The 20,302-nt window shown below is 43.1% G+C and overlaps 1 protein-coding gene across 33 annotated transcripts in view; it reads right to left on the bottom strand.

Moving 5' to 3' along the window:
• NRXN1 (neurexin 1) overlaps positions 1-20,302 on the bottom strand; it is a 740,630-nt gene that overhangs the window by 272,909 nt on the left and 447,419 nt on the right. For 6 of the 33 annotated variants that reach the window (XM_074897437.1, XM_074897436.1, XM_074897435.1 and 3 more), the window contains exon 1: positions 15,912-16,768. The exons of the other annotated variants lie outside the window; for them this stretch is intronic. In XM_074897437.1, coding sequence (XP_074753538.1) covers positions 15,912-16,146 — 235 coding nt within the window. In that variant the 5' untranslated portion in view covers positions 16,147-16,768. Of the gene's footprint in view, positions 1-15,911; positions 16,769-20,302 lie in introns of those variants that run through there. 33 annotated transcript variants of the gene reach the window in all.

Consider the following 20,302-nt stretch of genomic DNA (forward strand, 5'->3'; position numbering starts at 1 on the left):
AAGACATTAAAGTCTTTGAAGAAAAAATAGCCTGATGCTGCCACTGACCCTTCGACTTTGACATATTTTAAAGCAGTAGATGACAATGCTGCAAGTGCCTGACCTAAGAGCAATAGATGTAAATCACTTTTTAAATAACAGTTACAGAATACTGTTCCTTATCTATGAATTCACAAAATATTTTACTCAAGATTGTTACCAGCCCTACAAGAGGCAGAGAGGAATTCTTAACTTACAGACAAGGAGCCTAAGAACAACTGATAACAAAACTAAGTTCCCAGAGACGCCACAGAGAGTGCACCAGAGCACGGAGAAAGCTCTGCTCCCACTCCTGTGCTTAATGCCAGTCCTGCTGGTCAAATACTCTGTGTGAATACACTCATGCAATTATGTGGGACTTACAGATAGCTAAAACCTTATATAAAAGGGCAGCTTTTGAGCTAGGATGACATTCTAAACACAGGTAAATAAAGTCTAATTGTTAAGGACACATGAGAGCAGAACCTGGCTCATTAAACATTTCATTAGAATAGCTACATCAGTTATCTTTTTTTTTTTTTTTTTTTGTCTTTTAACATTCAAGAGGTAGACCACATAGTAACAGCACTGTCATAATGCTTGCAATGTCTGATTAAAACGACAATGTACACACACACATATATATACATGTGTGCGTGGGCATGACTGAAGACTATTCTGCTTCAAAAGGCCGTAATTTTGACTTCAGTACAGACTGCCAAAAATGACAGTTGAAGACAGCTGAAGGTTTATCACACAACCGGGCAACTCTCTTAGCAAGGGGCTGATATAATTGGTGAAGAACCTGGTGTATGTCGTATGTACAGACAAACCCGTGGATAAATTCCAGCCTCTCCTGCAGACTCTGTTTTCCTTTAAGACTCCCAACTCAACATATCTACCACACCTGAAAAAGACTGATTTAGCTCTTACGTATGTGTTTTTTTAGAAAATAGTATTTACATAGGAGGTGAAACATTACTTTCTTCTCTCAGTAAAGACTTTTCGGTAAATGTAAAAATACCCCAATGTATAACTGTATTATACTTAAAGTAATTTTCCTTGATAGGAACTGAGTAAATGACCAAAAATTCTAAGTATAATCATTTTGTTTCACATGCATGAACTAGTATATGGGACAGCTAAATGCCAAATGGTATCACTGTCATGCCTACCAAGTCGAAACACGGTGTTCTGCTATTCTTACTAAGCATTTGTAGGGGAAATTTTAATTCTGAAAGCAAAAGTCGCCTGTCAAAAATATTCTGTTATAAGAAATTTTAAAAGAAAAATGACTGGAAATATTTCTGTGTATTGTTCATTTAAAGAAAAAAAGGAAAGACAATGCTGCAGAAGAAAAATTATGCACAAGTAGAGGTTCACGCAAACTTTCAGCAAAGCTTCTAGTCTGTTGTTTTCATCTATATTTAAGGTACAAAGACACTTTAATTAAATTAGCATTTATATAGAGCATTCTCAATTTAATGGAACACTTAAGAAATACCCAGTGTATATTATGACAACTTTCAAATTGCTAAAATACCTGGTTAAGATTTCGGCATGTGCACCTTTCACTTCATGGATAATTCATTTGGCTAGCTCAGCAACAGTGTTTATCATATACAATTTTGATTCACTAAAGACTGTCTTGCTACATGTGATTCACAAGAACATAAAATAAGCACTAGTTTAGCTGCAGTGAAGGCTCTTTGTCTGCTTTCTTAATTTAAACAGTCTGTGCCTTGTGTGACATGAGCTTCCTACCACAGCTCCCAGATGGGGATGCTGGTCAAGCTGGAAGCAGAGCATTGGCTCAGTGACATGCCAGTAATGTTGTCCTAGTTGCAGAGTTTGTGACAATGAAGAGTGTATTTTATCCAATGGCTCAATCACACCTTTGATTAGATAACTTCACAGATATTTGAAGGGTCCTGCATCTTCAACAGATCTGCCAGCACAAATGCTGTAAAAAGCAGTTTAGATATCAAGCTGAATTGGCAGTCTTCCTGGAAGGTATGGCCATTAAACACTGCAAAATATAGCTTCCAACCATCTCTATTAGGAGACCCAGATGATCTAAATCTGGCACCTAAGACTAGACCGCAGTCAACAGCATCTCACTGTATCTACTGGTATAGGCACAGCTCGTAGCTAGGCCTAATGAATTAAGCCTGCTGGCCTGAAAGCCATGGCTGACAGCAGCATGAGGTAGGTGAGAATCTGGTTCACTCAACCACTGCTTTTACACGGTATGTAGAAACCTCATACAATGTGGAAATTAACCCATATGTAATTTTTTTATTTTCAGAATATCTGAATAATCATGTCAGAGAGAGTTTGTTGTGTATCTTACCCTTCCAAGGAGGAAGCCAGAGGTTTTCCTCTGTATAGTGTTTAATGTTACAATATATGACTAAGGGCATTCAGCTTGGAAGCGTTTGCCTTTAGCTTGAGTTTCATTCTCTTCTCTTTTTTTTTTTTTTTTTTTTTTTAAGAGCTTGTTACTGTTGATTGATTATTTTACTTTCACATAATGCATAGGACCTAGATTTTTAGAAGCTGGTGATCCAGGTGAGATGAACAGTACCTGCATTCATACATCATGTTCACCTGCATTGTTTTACTCGTCATAACTACTACAGAGCAGATAAATCCCTTTAACTTTGTTAATGAACTATCCACAGGACTATATTAGTGCATATTCAACTTACAACTAAAACAAGTTCACTGACCAAAATACAACACTTTGAATCAGCAACACCAAGTGCCAGTGATGACACTACCTGAAGACCCAAGTCTGAAATGCAAAGAAAAAGCAGGGAACCAGAGTCTTCTCCTTTCAAATCTGCTACAACCTTGGTTTCCATTTCCTAGAAAACTACTAATAAAGCATGAACTTACTGAGAAATTGCAATCAGTTTTACCCTTACCAGAATTTAATATACTCCATCTGATAATTAAAATCGCAAGACTGTAAGGTAAATGTTCTACAGGGTCTTTGGCTGACTGACAGCAAAAGAAAACCCAAAGACAATGTGACGGTGATTTAGAATTAAGATGGAATGGCTGAACATGGCAATACATCCTGACTTCTTTGAAGGGTTATCTATAAACATTAGATGTACACCAGTAAATTTTAACTACTGTAGCTTCATCGCGCATATTTAACTCCTTGACAATTATGCAATATAGCCCAGAACATTTGGATTGATATCTCTGCTGAAACTGAAGACAAGAGACATTTTATGTATTGCTAAGTGACTGTCCAAGAGTATTTAATGGGCTCCGATGAAGATGTAACAAAGGTATATGCAAGATAATGGAAGAAACTGTTCTCCAGCTGTGTTGATTAGGAAATACATCACTATTAAATCTTAATCCATTCTATAAGAAAATAAGCAAAAGGGGCATAACTGTAACAAGAAGTATAGGCTTATTACAAGATCTAAAAATACCTTTATTTCAAAATTGTATTAGAGGTATGACAGATTGTGACACATAGCAAAAAAGGTCCATGCCATTAATCAAGGAATCTAAAATTTGAAAAAATGTGTGTGTGTGCAGAAGGATCGTTTCATAAACACATTTAAGTGAATATGATATAATAAATTGAGCCTATGGACATGTGCTGAATAAATATTTATGATAGCCGTAAAATGTGCTTATTATTTCAGAGTTTTCTCTGTGACGGGTAATGATTTTTTTCTCTTTTAATTACAATTCAATGCTACATCTATACATTTTTAGTTTTTCTACTGCATATATGCACCAAACATACACTGTATGAAAAAATAACATTTTTTAAATGCCACAAAATCAAAAACTTCATGCCACACTGCAAATCAGGAGTCCGAGGGAACACGTTTCCACATCAGAGGAAACAAATCGACCTAGTACCTCAAAAAGCTACTAAAATATCTCATTAACATTAAGTTTCTATTAGATAAGAGTAATGCTCCCCAATTTCTCATCTCTTTCTGCCATCAGTGAAGAAAATTATAGAGATGCTAAAGAAACAAAAGAACAGTGATTCAAATTTTATGCCTAATAAACTTTGCTCTGAGGGACTAAACAGACTTCACTGGTGCAGAGATTTTGTAGTGGACAAATTCCATCCAGACCACTTTTACGCATATTGTTAGCGTTCGCTCATCCATCGGTCTCACAGTAAAATATGGGCTTTAAGGGACAATCTTCAACCCCATCCTCTGGCAATCTTATCTGCAGCCCCTCCTCTCTACAGACAGAGATCCCTCATGCCAATGCAATATGAATAAGGATTTCAGTACATGAGGAACAGCTTATTAATTTTACACAGCTCTTGAGCTATTTTGAAACCTACCCTGGAGAGTACTGTCAGCAGTAGAGAGTGATTATTTCCTCAGCTTTCTTGTCTTTTTCTATTCAATCCATCTGCTTAGCACAATGGGCTCACAACCTCTGACTGAAATTTCTAGACGCCACCATAATGCAAACATATTAAAAATTATAACATCAGCTAGGATAAGAAGTAAAAGACACACGATGTAATGTATTACTCAAAAAAAACCCCCCATGAAATTATGAAACAAAGTTAATGCTGACCTTCCCTCTGTGACTGTTGACTCTTCACATCTGTTGGCTTTACACATGGTAAATCACACAGACTCACTGCAAACTAAAAAGCCTTGTCCCGGTCCTTCTCACAAATAATGGCCTGTGAAACCATTCTGATGAACTGCTGATTATCCTAACAGTTCTACAGTAACATATGAAAGCAACTAATCCTTTCAAACAAAGCTAGATGTGTCTTCCCTGCCCAAATCCTCACCCCGTTCATATTCACTTATGAAACAGAGAGAGAATACCTGGCCTACTGATGCCAATATTCAAATACCCAGAGCAATTACATGGAGAAGGAACATTTGAATGGCAAACAGTATCTGTAAAACAAAACGACAAGATGTGAAGCACCAGTTCAACTCTAGACCCAATGCATTATGACTGTCCTTCTCACTTAATAGACATCAGATATCATGAGCCTGGAATCACAAGACAAGCAGAGAACAATATTTAAAGGAACTGCCCCCCATATGGCCCCAAAAATGTAAGCATGGACGAGGAGTTTGGAAAGAATCGACTTCTACTAAAAGACAGGCAAGGCTCATCTGTGACGGCATGAAAGCTCTAAGCTTGGTGTACTCTCATACACAAAAAACCAGTATTTTATGCCTTTTCGACATCTAAAATAATTACAATAGCTCTAAAAAAATCAAACCAAATAATCAAGAAAAACTCCCTGTTAAAAAAAAAAAAATCACAAATTTTCACAGGAAGAAAATATTTCTGGTTTTCTTTTTTTAGACAAAGGGATGGATGCTCTTCCTGCTCGACCCATTTTCCTTTTGTTCTTCCCCTCCCCCATTTCTTTGCAACACCCTTTTCCTTTTTTTCACAAATCGGTTCTATTAATCCCACAGTATGACCTACCCACCAAAGGAAGGAAGAACGGTATTTGAACTACCACATTGTTTTAATGGTCCTGAGTCTTAGTATTAACACAATACAATAGAATGAAACAGCAATACAGAACTCAGCGAGTCTTTGTTTAACTCCTTTTTCCCATTTCAGGCTGCTGTGTGACTTATGGTTAGATGCTTGACACATTTAGATAGGTAAAGCTGTGTATTTCTGAAATAAACTGGATGGCTATTCATTAACAAGCACAAGTAAAGGCTGAACAGAATAATCCTTAATCTCTGCTGCGCTTAGTATTTTGTTTGACACACAGCTGTGGGAAAAGCACTACCCAATGAATTGCTTATGGAGGGATGACTGAGGCATGGCATACGCTAACCCAGCATGGAATCTGCTTTAAGCTATGCCAATTGACAACAGAGCGTTACACACTCTGGCCATGCCCCAGATACGTCTCTTGTATCGTGGGCAAGTGCACAAGAGACACAGAGGGAATTTTCAGATGGCCAATCTGACCACTGCATGATTTCTTTGAATCATTCAAGAGGGAACACAAATGAGAAGCTGATTTACCATGCCTCAGCTCCTCTCCATGAAAGGGGAATAACCATTCCAGACAAGCTTACTGCCAAGATACGCTCTAGTGCTGGAGGAATACCAGTGCGTGTGCAAGATAAGGGTTAATGTATGTATGCCACTTTTGGACTTGACAGTTAGAAACATGAGGTTTTTTAGCAATGTTGAACTGATTTACTTGCCTGAGTATCATTTAGTAGTAACGGCTGCTCCTTTTCTCCCCCTGATTTTCCTTTTTTCCAAACTATACTTTGGCAATTAACTCACCCCTACAGAAGACAAAAGTACGACCACACGCTATATGCATATGTAAATTTACTCCTAGATTACATATATATCTTCTTTTGGTTTTTCTTCCAATTCACATAGTTACATTTGGAAAAAGGGAAAAAAGAGTGATTACCAAATAGCCAGCAGATATCAAGTTAATGACCTGAAACAAACAGAAAATACTTGCAAAATCTTGACATATTTATTTACTCACACCACACTTGCTATGACCAGTTTAGGTTAAGGCTTTCTCACATCTCTAGCATTGACTTTGTACTGAAACAGTGACATTTGTCCCTAGCTGAAGTGCCAGCAAAAGCCATATGAGATACACAGATTGCACTGAAACCCACCTTCTTAAAGTCCAAACTCCCTAACAGGCAAATTTCATCCTACAAGTATAATGAATAGATAGGATCTGAGAAGTCTTCAGTCGAGTCACTTGCAATTTATATCAGCGCTAATAACTGCCATATCTAAAGTAACTGCCTCCATAGATCTCTAGCAGATGTATCACATTTTTTTCCCCATGTAATTATTTACCTTTGCTGACCTCAGGCTCTTTGAAACTAAAGTTCCTGCACACATGTAGAAATTGCATTTTCATTTAGATAATCATACAACTTGTAAAATCACTGCCAGCTACAAACTGAAATTTCAGTGTCTGAGATATTTACAGGCCACTATTCTTCTTAACAGACCAACAACTCCTCTTATCTGCATGCTTAACTACAGCTTTGCAATGTCTTGCACAGTAAGATATTCAAATATCTCACTTTAAGATGTTTGTTTTTGCTGTTGTTGCTGCAAAATAATGTTGTTACTATTCTTTCCTCACCAACTTCTCCCTCTAAATGCCATACAGTGGATTTTACTATATTCATGTCAGACAACAGCTAAATCTGTCAAATTGTGCTGAGTGATGAAAAGCAAGCTTTATGAGCTAATGTGAGAAGATTTCCACAAAAGTTAAAAATGATCATTACAAAAATTGTTCTGGCTATAATCTTAGTGAATGACTGGCTTTCTATTAGAAGTCAGCACAGTCGAAATTATCATTTGGACTACATACCCTCCTACATAACACATTCTAGCCAACAATTCCTAATGAAACTACGTTGCTTGTTTCTTTATCACACTACTTGAAAAATAAAGTCTTCTAATTGATAGGGCATAAACTGAGCAGTCATACTCCTGCAACTTAAGTAGAATTTCCAAGTAATAAAAAATTGCTTGGAAAAACTTCCAAGCCATAATATAATGGCCATATAATGTTTTATTTAACTTCACTTGATATAACAGATTATTTAGGAAGACGGACATTCACAGCGCTTATATCTTTTTCAGAAAAATCAATAGCGGTATTTGAGAGCTGCTCTGAATGCCAGGGTTGGGGTCCACGCCCCAGGCAGATTTAAAATCCACAGCAAGGCAAACTGCAAACACAAACCAGCCCGAGAAGTGCATGGGTGGAAGGATGGGGCTTGGATGAGAGCCATAGCATGTTCTGACCAACTGGGACACCAGGATTTTAGGACACATCCATTTAGACACAGCCAAAGGGGCTAATCTCACATCTGCTGTTTTGTCACAACTCCTAAAACCCTCTCTGTGGGTACTGAATATCCAAACCCAAAATAACAGCATGATTCAATTCATGCTCGTCTGTTTTCCATAAATATGGCAATTCATTATTTTCGCAGAAAGCTGCCTCATATTTCTTGTCATGTGAAATAAAGTGAACACATCTATTAACTGCATCAATCTGATTTTTAAAATACATGTGTTTGCATAATTATTCGCAATATTTTATTCGCAGCTTAAAAAGCAATGTTTTGGTGGAGGGAGACTGCATCAGAAGTGCTGTATGCATGAGAGACATCGTACCTGACAGAGGCACAACAGATCAGGTCATGCAGTGGAAATTTTGTGCTAGACCTCAGTAAAACCAAATCAGGCCCAGGACAATGATCGGAAGCAGGATCTTTAGCCCTCAACTCCTTCACATCTCCTCCTGTCCACTTGTCAGTGAGGGGAAGCCAAGCCCATGGCTATTTCTCCTTATCTCCTTTCCATCTATTTCCTAGCGCTCTAGAGTTGCTGTTACTGTGAAAGTCAACCAACTCCCGTGATTCAGCAACGCAAACATGGATTAAGACTATACCTGACTCCTCTTCAAGGTAGAGAAAGTTTCTCAGAGTTTTTTGAAGTTTCCCCAAGTCTAGTCATTCTCTGCTCTTCTTTATTTTACAATTGCAGATGAGCTGAATTAATGAAGTAAATTAGAGAAGCCCTAACTCAGTTGCGGAACATATAAAAGAACATATTTGGAAAGCAGTCAGATTGCTTTAGAAGCATGTTGGCGTTTCTTTGCAGATACAGCTGCAGTAAAACAGAGCTAAAGAAAGAGTTAACACTTCTGTCATTTCTGAGTAGGTGTCTGAGCACATCCCCTGCTAAGGCACCAGAACAGCAGAATGCTCTGAGCAAATCTTCTATTGCTGAGCCCGCCTCTCCATGCTTGAGCAGCAAGCTCTTCAGGAAATACCTGTGTATGTATTGAAAAGCAAGACTCGTTATTGTGCCATTTACAGTTCAAATATGTGGAAAAAAAAAAAAAAAAAAAAGACTATGCACATTCCTCACCCCTTCAGGTAAACCCTGCCTCAGTTTCAACTTTGTCTTGCCTTCTGAGATATGGATATCATATTGTATGTGTACATTTCTCTTATCAACCAAGCACCAGAAATGGTAAAGCTTTTTGACTCCTATTCTACCTAGAGAGCACGAGCCAGTCACACCCTTAATCTGGGCTCTTTTGATAGATTTGGACAGTTCAGTGCTTACAGAAATTCAGAACCAATTTCTACAGTTTTTATGGTGATTCAGAATCATGGGCCAGAGATGGTGTCTGCTCCTAAACACGGCATCCTCCCAACCACCTCATCCCAGCTCTACGGAGCGACATCCAGCAGCACTACTTCCACTCTCCTCCTTTCGCACTTCATTTCACTGGCTCATTTTTTCTGCCAATGAGGGGGAAGGGAGTAATTAATTATGTTGTTCTGATGAATTACATCTGTGGTTAATGAATATCGTCACTGAGTACTTTTTTACGTTTTCAACTCTTAGAGAAATGCTTTCTTTTTCAACTTAAACCTACGGACCATTTTCTAACTATGAGGAAACACCTGTGATACGTATGTGTGTGCACGCACATGCTTGCGCACAAAGGTACATAAAGTTATGAGAAAGAGGGGGGAAATCACCTCTAGACACCCATGTTGCTATTCAGAAAGAAAAAAACGTCTACATTATGGTAAATACAGAGCCTCTCTTCTTTACCTTTGTTACTTTTAACTTTATAGAACAGCACTGTTATTTATAACACACTTTTCTTTCATCAAATCAGATTGTTGCATTCTACTTATAATCACAGCTACATTCACAAGTCAACTTATTATCACAGCAAGATCTATCAGCTCTGCCTACACTGTATTTACAAACTAGAAAGGAAGTTGTTAGCTTAGAAGAATTTGCTACAGATACTGTGGCAGACCTGAGGACATCAAACTTAATAACAGAGATAAATTAACTGATACTGGGGAAAGACAAGGAAGAGGTCAGTAATGTCATCTTGATTACTCAGAAAGGTTAACAACTATTGCAAGCTTTGACTAAAGAGAACACAACAGATTAATTTCAGCGGACTACACTATGGGATCCACTGAAAATATAATAATCAAGCATATCATTCTATGGTTAACCATGGTAATGGCCATCTGTGTGAGAAAGCTGAGAAAATTCTAGGACTGTAGAATTGGTTGTGCTTACTCACACTGGGCACAGCAGCTGTACATCAGTTTTGTCTACAGAGTTCACCCCTGGACTAAAATGAAGAGACAGAAAGAAATTTCCCTTAAAGCCAAGTCAACTTCCCGCTATCAGAAAAAAAATCCATCTTTGAAAGTTCAAAACCGCAGGTAGTACACTGTATTAAATGCTAAATTAATTTCTTCTGGTAACTTATTTTAAACAGTATTTGGTTAAAAGACAATAAAACATGCTTTATATCTAGAAAAACATGGTTACTGCAGGGTGAGGCAAAAGTGGTATTGCTGATAAGTGACAACAGAGTGTTGTTATTTATTTAGCTCTTGTAAAGGCACCCCAGTCAATCAATAGCTGTGCATGTACTAAGGCAGTAGGGCTTGTATAAAGCTGCTTATCAGATATCCATGAGCAACATTCCACTTTTGATTACAGTGCTCCAGACTGTCCGCAATACTGCTGAAGACTGTATGCCTCTTTGACAAGCCATATATAGAAACAACACTTCCTAATACGCATATCTAACTGCACAGCCAATTAACCACTATGCTGACTGAAACTGCTTTGTTATTCGTTTTATTCCAACTGATGTTAATACTTTGGCAGCTGATGGGGATAACAATTGATGGAGCATATTGGAAATTTTGAAAGGGGATATAAAATTTATATAATTTAAAGACGCAGAGAAAGCTGCTATGCTTTACAGTCTTAAAACATGAAAATGTCTGTTATGTGTAAGAAGTACGCAGAGCAAGAGAACTACTAAGTGTTTAAAATTCCGTGAATGAAAAAGAAATGTAAAAAAAGATTGTGATACACAAACAGTTTGAAAAAAAACATTTAAAAAGATCTCTCTAAAAAAAAGGCAATTATATCATGACGATGAGACTTCTTCACTTCTACCTCTAATATCACATTGAGTAACAGTGCTTGAACATCTGGAAACATTTACATTTGATGTTTTAATCAAAATACAACCCTTTTCTGCAACATAACAAGCACATTCTAAGTGCAAAGTACCATTTCATTTACCCTAATCCCTAAAAATACTTGGTTCATTCTCATTATACACAAAAATAGCAATTCCAGTATTGGTAAAAGGTATGGTAAAAGGCCATAAAATCATTTTACCTACACTAATAAGTCTTTCCTTGTGGGTTTTTTTTACAAAAGTAAAATACTATCTATACACATATTTCAAAGTTGGTTTGGTCATATTTTTCACTATGGTGGTATAAATGATTTCACTGCAGTACTGCAATTCTGGTCCTGCTATTCTTGCTTAGTGAAAGCTCCTGTGGAGTTCAACAGGCATCTTCAATGAACAAGGGCTGCCTGATCGAGCCCGCAGTGTGGTACACTCCAGCGACAGCGAGATGGTGATTCTGCTACAGGTCTCTCTGAACGGACATAACATGGATGAACCCAGTACACATGAACTTCAGCAACAATGGCGAAGCAGAGACTGGAAGAAGCTGGCCTAGTTCAGAAGTGGGAGATCAGTACGCATGTCCCTGATGTCACATCACGTTCTGGATAGAAAAGACTGGAGGAGGTAAGTGCTCAACCTCAGCTCCCACCTCCAAAACATGTCAACTCTTCTTCCTCAAAGCCCTCATTTTCTACAAGCAATTCTTCCTGCTCGGGAATTTTGCTTTTGAAGCACTTTCTCACCCCCCTCTGCTCAACCTCTTTAATTTCTCTACTGCTCTACCACACAGGTCCTAGCACTTCCCACCCCAAACTACCACTTTCTTAATAACTGTCCCCAGTACCCTATTCCCTCTACTTCAGACAGCCTCCGCTCCTCCTAAACACTGGCTTATATGTCAGTCATAAGTCTCATCGAGAAGTCCCTTCTGGCCCCATGCTAACCCAGGCCCTTAAATGTACAATCCCTACACATTCTGCTCAGGTCTTTCTGTTCTGCCTGTGAGCACATCAATCCTATTCCCTCCCCATTTCTGTCTTTTCTTTCCAAACACATGCACATACCAACATGCAGATTTCATTAGTCACCTCCTGGCTCCTAGTCTGGCAGATTTTAAAAACCCAGAATCAACTTACATTTATCAGAAAACAGCCTGAACAGGATCCTGAGAACACAGAAAGAAGAAATAGCTAGAAGAAATGGACACACTGCATTTGCCATTTGGTAACCGAACGAGGAATTGGGAGCCCATAAAAGGCCCAGGCCAGTAGAGAGCAAAGAAGAGTCTGCACGAAGAAAGGGGTGAATGAGGATGGTGACAGCCATCCATACGGCTGCACTTCTAACTGCTTATTCAGCACGCAATTTACTTCACTCATGGCCCATCGTGTTCCTGGATTCTTAAAGAAACTGTCCTTCTTCATTTAAAGTTACTGAGAAAGTCGCAATCTCTTTCTTTTTATGTGGGCTTTGCCATGGACAGTCCATGGTTTTACAATCTAGAGGCACTGCAGTATGAGCTACTCTGTCTATTCCAAAAGAAGATTGCATGGTAGATACAGCTATAACAAAAGCAATAGCCTTATTCTTAAATGGAGCAAGGAGCTATGAACATAAATCACCAAATAACCCACGTGCAGCAGAGACCACTCAGTGGCAAGCACAGAGCAGCCTAGGACTTGCATTTGTGAACATTAGTCTCTCCCTTACTTCTCTGTACTTCTTTTTTATTCTGCTGCTGTCATGATCCAGATAATTATTTTCTTATTCCTTCCTGTGGTTAAACTTTTGATTCTTTCAGCATTCTTTCACCTTCCTGAGTTTAATGGGAGTCAGAAAGCAAAGTCAAAAAAAACATTTGGTCAACCTTGAAAGAAGTTTTTAAATATGCTAAAAGTAAAAATTAAATAATGTGCTGGACTACTTTTTGTTTAATAAGGTGAGCTAATTACTTGGTTAGAATTCTGTTTATGTCTCTGTGAGGCACAACACTGTCCACTAAAACCACATGAGGTCACACGACTAAGCAAAATCCCAGCAAAATTACATGGTGAGTGTTAGCAGCAAGACAGTGGTCTGGTTTTTCAAAAGAAGTGGAAAAAAACCAACCATGCTGGACTTTTGGCTTTGCGTATACTATTAGGTGGAATTGAGTTGGCTCAAGGAAAACCGAAAGAATAAAAAAATCAAGGCATTTGCCGAGAGGATGGGGGTGGCAGGGCTAGCAGGTGCCAGGGGTAGAGGAGGAGGGTGTGGATGGCTGAGGACTGTGGTGACATTTATTGAATGCCCAGGCAATGATCGTTTCTCCTTCCTTTAACACTTCTGATTGACAATATCAGAGAGCAATGCTTTCATCAGGGATCGACTAATTCACCTACCCTAAAAGCGCTTTTCAACTTTTAACGGGTATGATGCTACAAAAAGCCGATCAAGTAACACAAAAGCAGGTATGAGGTCACCATAAAGACTGCAACGGTTATGGACAACTGTGTTAGACTAGAACAGAGTAACTGCAAAACTGAATGGAGCTAATGCTGAAGGATACAAGCCCAAGAATCAGATTCTCATTCTCACCTGGCTAAGCCAGCTGGGGCTGGGGATGCTGGAGAAGGGCACACCGATGCCAGGGTGAGGAATAAACACACACCACCCCCACCCCCCCCCATCCAGTTTCCTCCGACTGATGCTTAGAAATGCTGTGATGGGCTCCACAGGAGCTGTGTCCAACCCTGCTCAGCCGGAAAGAGAAATGCTTCTGTCAGGCTTACAGAAGCAAATGGGAACACCTCTCGGAAGAATTAATAATGAAAGGAATTAGATGTTTTAAAACACTGTCAGATGGTAGAATTTCTGATAAACACAGAAAAGCAGATGTTTAGAGCTATCAAGTAAACATTCTGAAATGCCTTCTTATGACATGTAACATCGTTCATTTTATAAAATCAGCTACTTAACTTCTGGAGAGGCTCCTGGGCTTCCCTATGAAGTCCTTAAGTGGCAGCTCCACCACTTCATCTTTCATTTGCTTTAACAAGACTTGTTTCTCCTGACAAAGCTGCCTTTTTACACCATCACCCTTTGATTGGGTCCAAGGTAATGTTTTAAAAATTGGTAAAAGGTGTGATTTTAAAATGTATTCTCAGGAACTGTAGCTGGTACCTCTACAGTCACGTTTCTTTTCCCCTCATTCTTTTAGCCTTCTCTTCAAATTAATAGCAAGCCCCTAAATAATGTTCCTATATGAGCAGAAACAGAAGGAATAATAAGCATAGACATATATGTGCACACACATACATCTTTAATTTTCCCCTTTAAGCACAGACAGTACAGAACATGCAGCATTCTCAATCTTGCATTGCCTCAGTGCAAGTGCACTACAGAAGAGTGGTGGCCTGAATTTCTCAGTCTTTTTTTTTTTTTTTTTAATTAGACCAGGCATCTAACTTTATGTATTAACAAAATGCTTAAGAAAAGCCATATCTGTGCACTTTGCCTTTTCTAGCACTTGAGTATTAAAGGGTATTTAGCACACAGTGAGAATTTTCAGGTAAACAATACTACCGTATCCACTAACGCTGGCATTGTTAATCACTGAAAAAAATCCAATAAATCCTAACTACCTCGTGCCTGCAACTAGGTCATCTCGCACAGAGATGCAAAGGCTAAGTATAAGATCTGTTTTTTACTTTGCAAAGCTTGTAAATGACATCGCATGATCGTGCAAATGAAGCAAGGCAAGATGAGAAAATGAAGAAGAATGAAGCTGTATAATCTAATCAGAAGCCAACAAGGGTTTTTCTTTATCTTCTTTCCCTCCCTCGGAGACAAAGGGAGGCTTTAAATCTTGAAACACAGTCTGGTGTTTCGCTTTCTTTTACAGCTTTTGGTAACGCTGAACATATGCATATCTGCTTTGCATGTATTTATGTACAGGTTCGCATAAGTATGCTTGCAAAAAGAAAAACTGTTAACAGGGCTGTTTAAAGGGCACCGAAGCAGCTTCCTGGCACTTCAGAAAGTAAGTACCGGAGCACTGTGATTCTTGAGCAGAATGTATTCGCACCTGAAAACAATTTTATCTCCGTCCCTTTCCTGAGCGCTACGGCGGGCATTCCTTCCCTTCTGGGCGCCCAAACGCTCCCTTCTTCCCCGATGCCCTGTATAATTAGCTGACCTCTGCTTTAGTTCACCGACTTTCGACCAAGGTAGTGAATTGGAAGGAGCATGATCATCCCCGGCAATTCAAGCAACAGCCGGGCTCGCTCCCCGCCCCTCGCCCCCCGCCGGGGTCCCTGGGCGCCCTGCCCTGCCCTGCCCTTGCCGCGGCACAGGACCACAGACCCCCGGTTTGCTCCGGGGTGCGGGACTCCGGCGAGGGAGGGCCGGAGCTGCTGGGGCGCTCCCACCCGGGGGCCGCGGCTCCGGGCGACGGAGGCGCCTCCGGGCGGGGGTCCCCAGCCGGCTCCGTCTGCGGCGGGAGGGGTGCGGGAGAGCCTCCCCGCGCCCCCCCCGGCGGCGCTCCGCGGGGCGCGCGGGAACGGGGCCGGCGGCGTCCCCCGGCCGGCTGGAGGCCAGCCGAGCCCCCCCGCCCCGCCCCGGCGGGCGGCTCCTCGTCCCCGAGCCGGGAGCGGCGGGACGGGCCCGCACCCCGCCCGACGGGGCTCCCGGCGGGACCGGCTCCGCCGCCCTCCTCCCCTCCCTCCCACCGAGCGCGGCGGCGGCCCCGGCCCCGGCCCGGGGGTCCCGGCCCCCCGCGCCTGACCCCCGCGGGGCGGGCGCGGCGCAGAGCCGACCATGCAGGGAACCGAGCGGCGTCCGAACCCACCGTGTCCGCCTCGCAAGGAAGCCGGTGACCTGTAGATAGCGATAGGCACTGAATGATGCTTGCTGCTGCCATGGAAATGGTGAATGTGGTGAGCGCCCAAACTGGAGGCGCCCCACGCCACCCCAAGGAGGCCGCTGAGAGTGAGCGGGACTATCCAGAGCAGGGCCAAGCGGCCCCCGGCGCTGCCGCTGCCGGCGGGTCCCGGCTCCGGGCTGCCCCTGAGGAGCCCCCCCATCCTCCGGTGCGCGGCGAGCCGGCCCGCGGCGTCCTCGGGAGGAGCGGCAGCCGCGGCCACGGAGGCAAACTTTGGGCAGAGGCGCGCTCGCACACCCGCACACGGCGCTGGCTGCAGCTCACCGCACCAGGCGAGCCATCCCTTCCCGTTGGGAAAGCTTACGAGGATCCTTTTCTCCAGGTCTTCTTCTACCCAAAACAATCCGAGACATAGTCAGAGGCGGAGAATCCAGGCAGTTCAGAGCCTTCGCAAAGAGGTGGAAGAGGGGAAAAGCCCCGCGCTCAAGCAGTCGCTAGTTTCGGCTTTCCCGGGGCTGGTGCTCATTAACAATACTCCACAGTTGCAAGGGCTACGAGAGTGCCAAGCATTCCCCCATCCTCAGTAATCCACAGTGTAGCCAATCATGCCACATTTCTGCTAAGAAAGAAAAAAGGGGATGCCACTCCATCAGCCAGCGCTGGGAAAGCAGAGAAAAATCAAACTGCTGCTCTTCCCTCCATTCATCTCCAAACTGGTGAGCCCTCACCGAGCGATCTCTCTCCCGGCGCACACACACACACACGCTCACACACTCGCACACGCCGCCAGACAATAATCAGGCTGCTCCGGCAATCTCAGTGGTCTGACTATTGACAGTAATACCCGAGGATGTTTTCAGGGAGAATAGTGCACCCTTATGAAAGAAGCTGGGGCGGGGGGGTGGGGGGGGTGGGGGAGGAAGGAAAAAAAAAAAAAAATGCTTGCGAAGAGCCGGGCTATGCAAATCTGCAGTCTCCAAACAGCAAATCGCTGAAGCTTGGATGCAATGCAGAGGACGAGCCTATGTTAAAGAGGGAGGCTGAGTTCAGCTCCCACACAGCCGCGCCGCCGCTCCTCCGCCTTTCGGGAGCCGCGCACCGCCGGAACATGGCTCGGGCGGCGCGGAGGACACGCACACGCCGCTTCCCCACCCGCCACCCAGCCGCGCCGCGGAGTCAGCAGCACGGCGGGAGCATTTCCCCTCCTCTGATAGTTCACATGTACCAGTGTCTTGAAAAACCACTTTCATCTTAAAAAGAACGATTTCGGGTCTTTTAATTGGCCTAAACTTCGCCCATCAGATGTTTTCCTCTGCCTGCTCGAGCATCGGCTTTGATTATCCGGTAATTACACACCCGGCGCCTAACAAAGAGTTACCTTTTGGATTTGTTTGGGGTTTTTTTATTCCCCACCCCGGCACTAAACTACCGCACCTCGGCTGCCCACCGCAGACGCGGCCGCAAACTGGGCTGAAAAAAACACCGTTTCTGGGCTGACACTCCCCCCCGTCACACCCCCCCCCCCCCCGCCAGCTGCAGGGCGGCGCCGGCAGCGGCCGCATCGCCCCCCGGGTGCGGGGCTCCGCCGCGACGCCCGCCTCGAAAACGGCGGGAAGGGGCGCTCCACACCCCCCCGCAGCCGAGGGTGGGAGATGGCACGGTTAAAAGCGAGGGTCTGGATTCGAGGGGAAGCCTTTCACCCGCCGGCGGGCCCGGCGCGGGGGGCGCAGCCCCTGCAGTACCGCACCTGGGCACCGCAGGGTGCGGGAGCCGCGCGCTCCCGGCCCCCCTCTCCATCCCCCCGCCCTCCCCCGTCTCCATCCTGCCGTGGATCTTGTGCCATGCCTTCAGCAGCATGAGATCATGGGTGCGGGGTGCGGATGCGTGAAAGGGAGAGGGCGAGCGGTGGGTGTGAGAATGCTTTTTTATACATTTCGCGTTAATTTAAACGAAAACCACTGCAATTTGCTAAAGCGCTTTCTAATTCACGCGGCTGCGAAAGGAAGTCACAACCCTTACTCAGCTGCGTAGGCTTAGGAGAGAGAAAAGCATTTCACCCTGGCTCGGCACAGCTCAGCCCAGGGCGGATCGCAGCCCCCACAGGGGCGAAACGCCCTTCCCCGCGGGGTCGGGCCGGGGACTGCGCACCTGGGGTCCCCCAAACCCCCCGCACCGGGGCGGGGACGCGGCGGCGCCCGCCCTGCCCCAGGGACGGTGCGTTTTACACCACCACCACCCCCCCCGCCCGGCGGCGCCGCGCCGCAGCCTCGCCCGCACCCGAAGTTTTGCAAAGACGCCGAGGTAAACTGTCAAAGGATCTTTAACGCAGTGATGAAAACACTCGGGGAAAGAAAAAAAAAAACCAAAACCAACAACAAAAAAACACCCCACAAAACCCCCCCCCCACACACAAACAAACAAAAAAACCAAACCAACAACAAAACCCAAACAAAACCACACACCAAAAACAAACAAAAAAAACCACACCAAAAAAACCCTGCTTAAGCGCCCAAGTCCTTGCTGCGCTTCGTGGGAGTGCACCTACGGCTGGGGGGAGGGAGCTTCCAGCCGGGCTCCGCCAGGCTGGCCCCAGCGCAGAGTCCCCCCCCAGCCCGGCCCGGCCCGGGGGGGCTGCTCAGAAGGAAGTCAGTGACTTTCCCAACGTGTCTCAAGAAGCCTTAGTGTAGAAAGGGTAACAAACCCTAATTTTCCAAACTATCAGCTTACAACTGCCATGCACTGTCACCTCTTAATACAATAAATTCTCAAAAGTTTCAGTTTAAGAAAGAAATGTGACAGAAATCTTAAAAGAAACATCAACCTGGATTTGCCAGCTCTCCCAAAATTAAAGCCCCTGATGTGTATTTCCTGCTCATGCAAGTAATACGTGTTAGAAATTTTATCCATAAATACCATTAAGTTTTCTATCAATCTGACTCAGGAAACAAAATATTTCAGTCAGTCACTGGAACCAGTTTTTCAGTAAACTGTTCACACATTGCTGCCGTTTTAGAAACATGCAGTAGTTAACTGACTGTTCTTAATGATTCTAGACATCCTACAGACGAGTAACTTAAAATTGTTAGCACTTCTCTGAAATAGGAAGCCGGTATTGCCAACCGTGTAACGATACTGTTGGCAACGCAGTTGTTCAGATACAATTTCAGTTGGCAAGTGCTGTCTAGACTAACTTCTGCTCGGCTGTTTAAAGGCCTCCACCAAGAGCTGCTACCCTGTAGTGGGAGATTCCCCCTTGGCACCCGGGAAAGCACAGCTGGCTCCTCATTGTGCGGTTCCCATTAGGTGTAACCTTGCAACAGGCTTTCTGCAGGTCCCTTCCAGCCTGAGCACGCTTTATTCAACTTTGGTTAAAGATACACTTTGGTGTGGGCTCAGCTGGACTTTGTGTAAGCATTGTTCTCTGTGGTGTTGGATATGTTTGTATCTTGAGCACCTTAATCTAAATTCTTACTCCAGCTGCCATCTACCATGTCAGGGAGGCCTAAAGTGCTTAAATACCAAGGACAAATGAATAAAATGTTTAGGTACTTCAAAGGTACTTCATTTAATATTTCACTGAAGATAAAAAGGGTGTTTAAGTGCTTGGCCTTATTAAATGTGTACTATTTATGCAGTGCACACATATAACTGCCACTAAAGTTTCTAGTTTAAATCTGTGTTTGGAGACTACTTAGAGAAGTTTTTTCATCAGATAGATTATAATGGGTCATTTTTAGGTGTAACACGATGTTAAACACTACTTGGGGACTGTTAAATTAATGGATTATTTTGCTGCTGCGTATTCAAACCAAGATTTAAGGACACAAAGGCCAATCTCCACAAAGCTATCTGGGTGTCTAACTCTTATTTAAGTACCTGGTTAAAATGTGAGTGGGGTGACAGACACCAAAGGAGGCATCCCCTTCTGGATGTGGCAATCCGCTCAGCACCCTGTATGTACTGGCTCTAATAACATTTGACATTTTCCTGGCTCTGCACTCTGAAGCACAGAGGCAAACAAGAGGGGCAGTATCCAAGTTTCAGGGAGAAGAAAGGTGATCTAATGCAGTGCATTTAGGGTGAGAAATGGGGAGAACTAATTTGCAGGAAATATCATTAAAAAATTGAAAATGGAAAGAATAACAGGAAGCTGAAAAGGAAGGTGAAGGAAGTGTGTATGAAAGCAAGTGAAAGGCAGATGCGAACAGGAAGGCAAAAGGAGGAATTTCCAGGAAGTAAAATCCTCTCGTTCATTTTTTTGTGTGATAACAGCAAGGACTTCCTTCCAGTTTGAAGCAAATCTTGGGAGTCAAGATACATATAGTCTTTTCAAGTTTTATTTTAAAGGAGGTTGTAGC

Source organism: Athene noctua, chromosome 1 (assembly GCF_965140245.1).
Source record: "Athene noctua chromosome 1, bAthNoc1.hap1.1, whole genome shotgun sequence".
Lineage (NCBI taxonomy): Eukaryota > Metazoa > Chordata > Aves > Strigiformes > Strigidae > Athene > Athene noctua.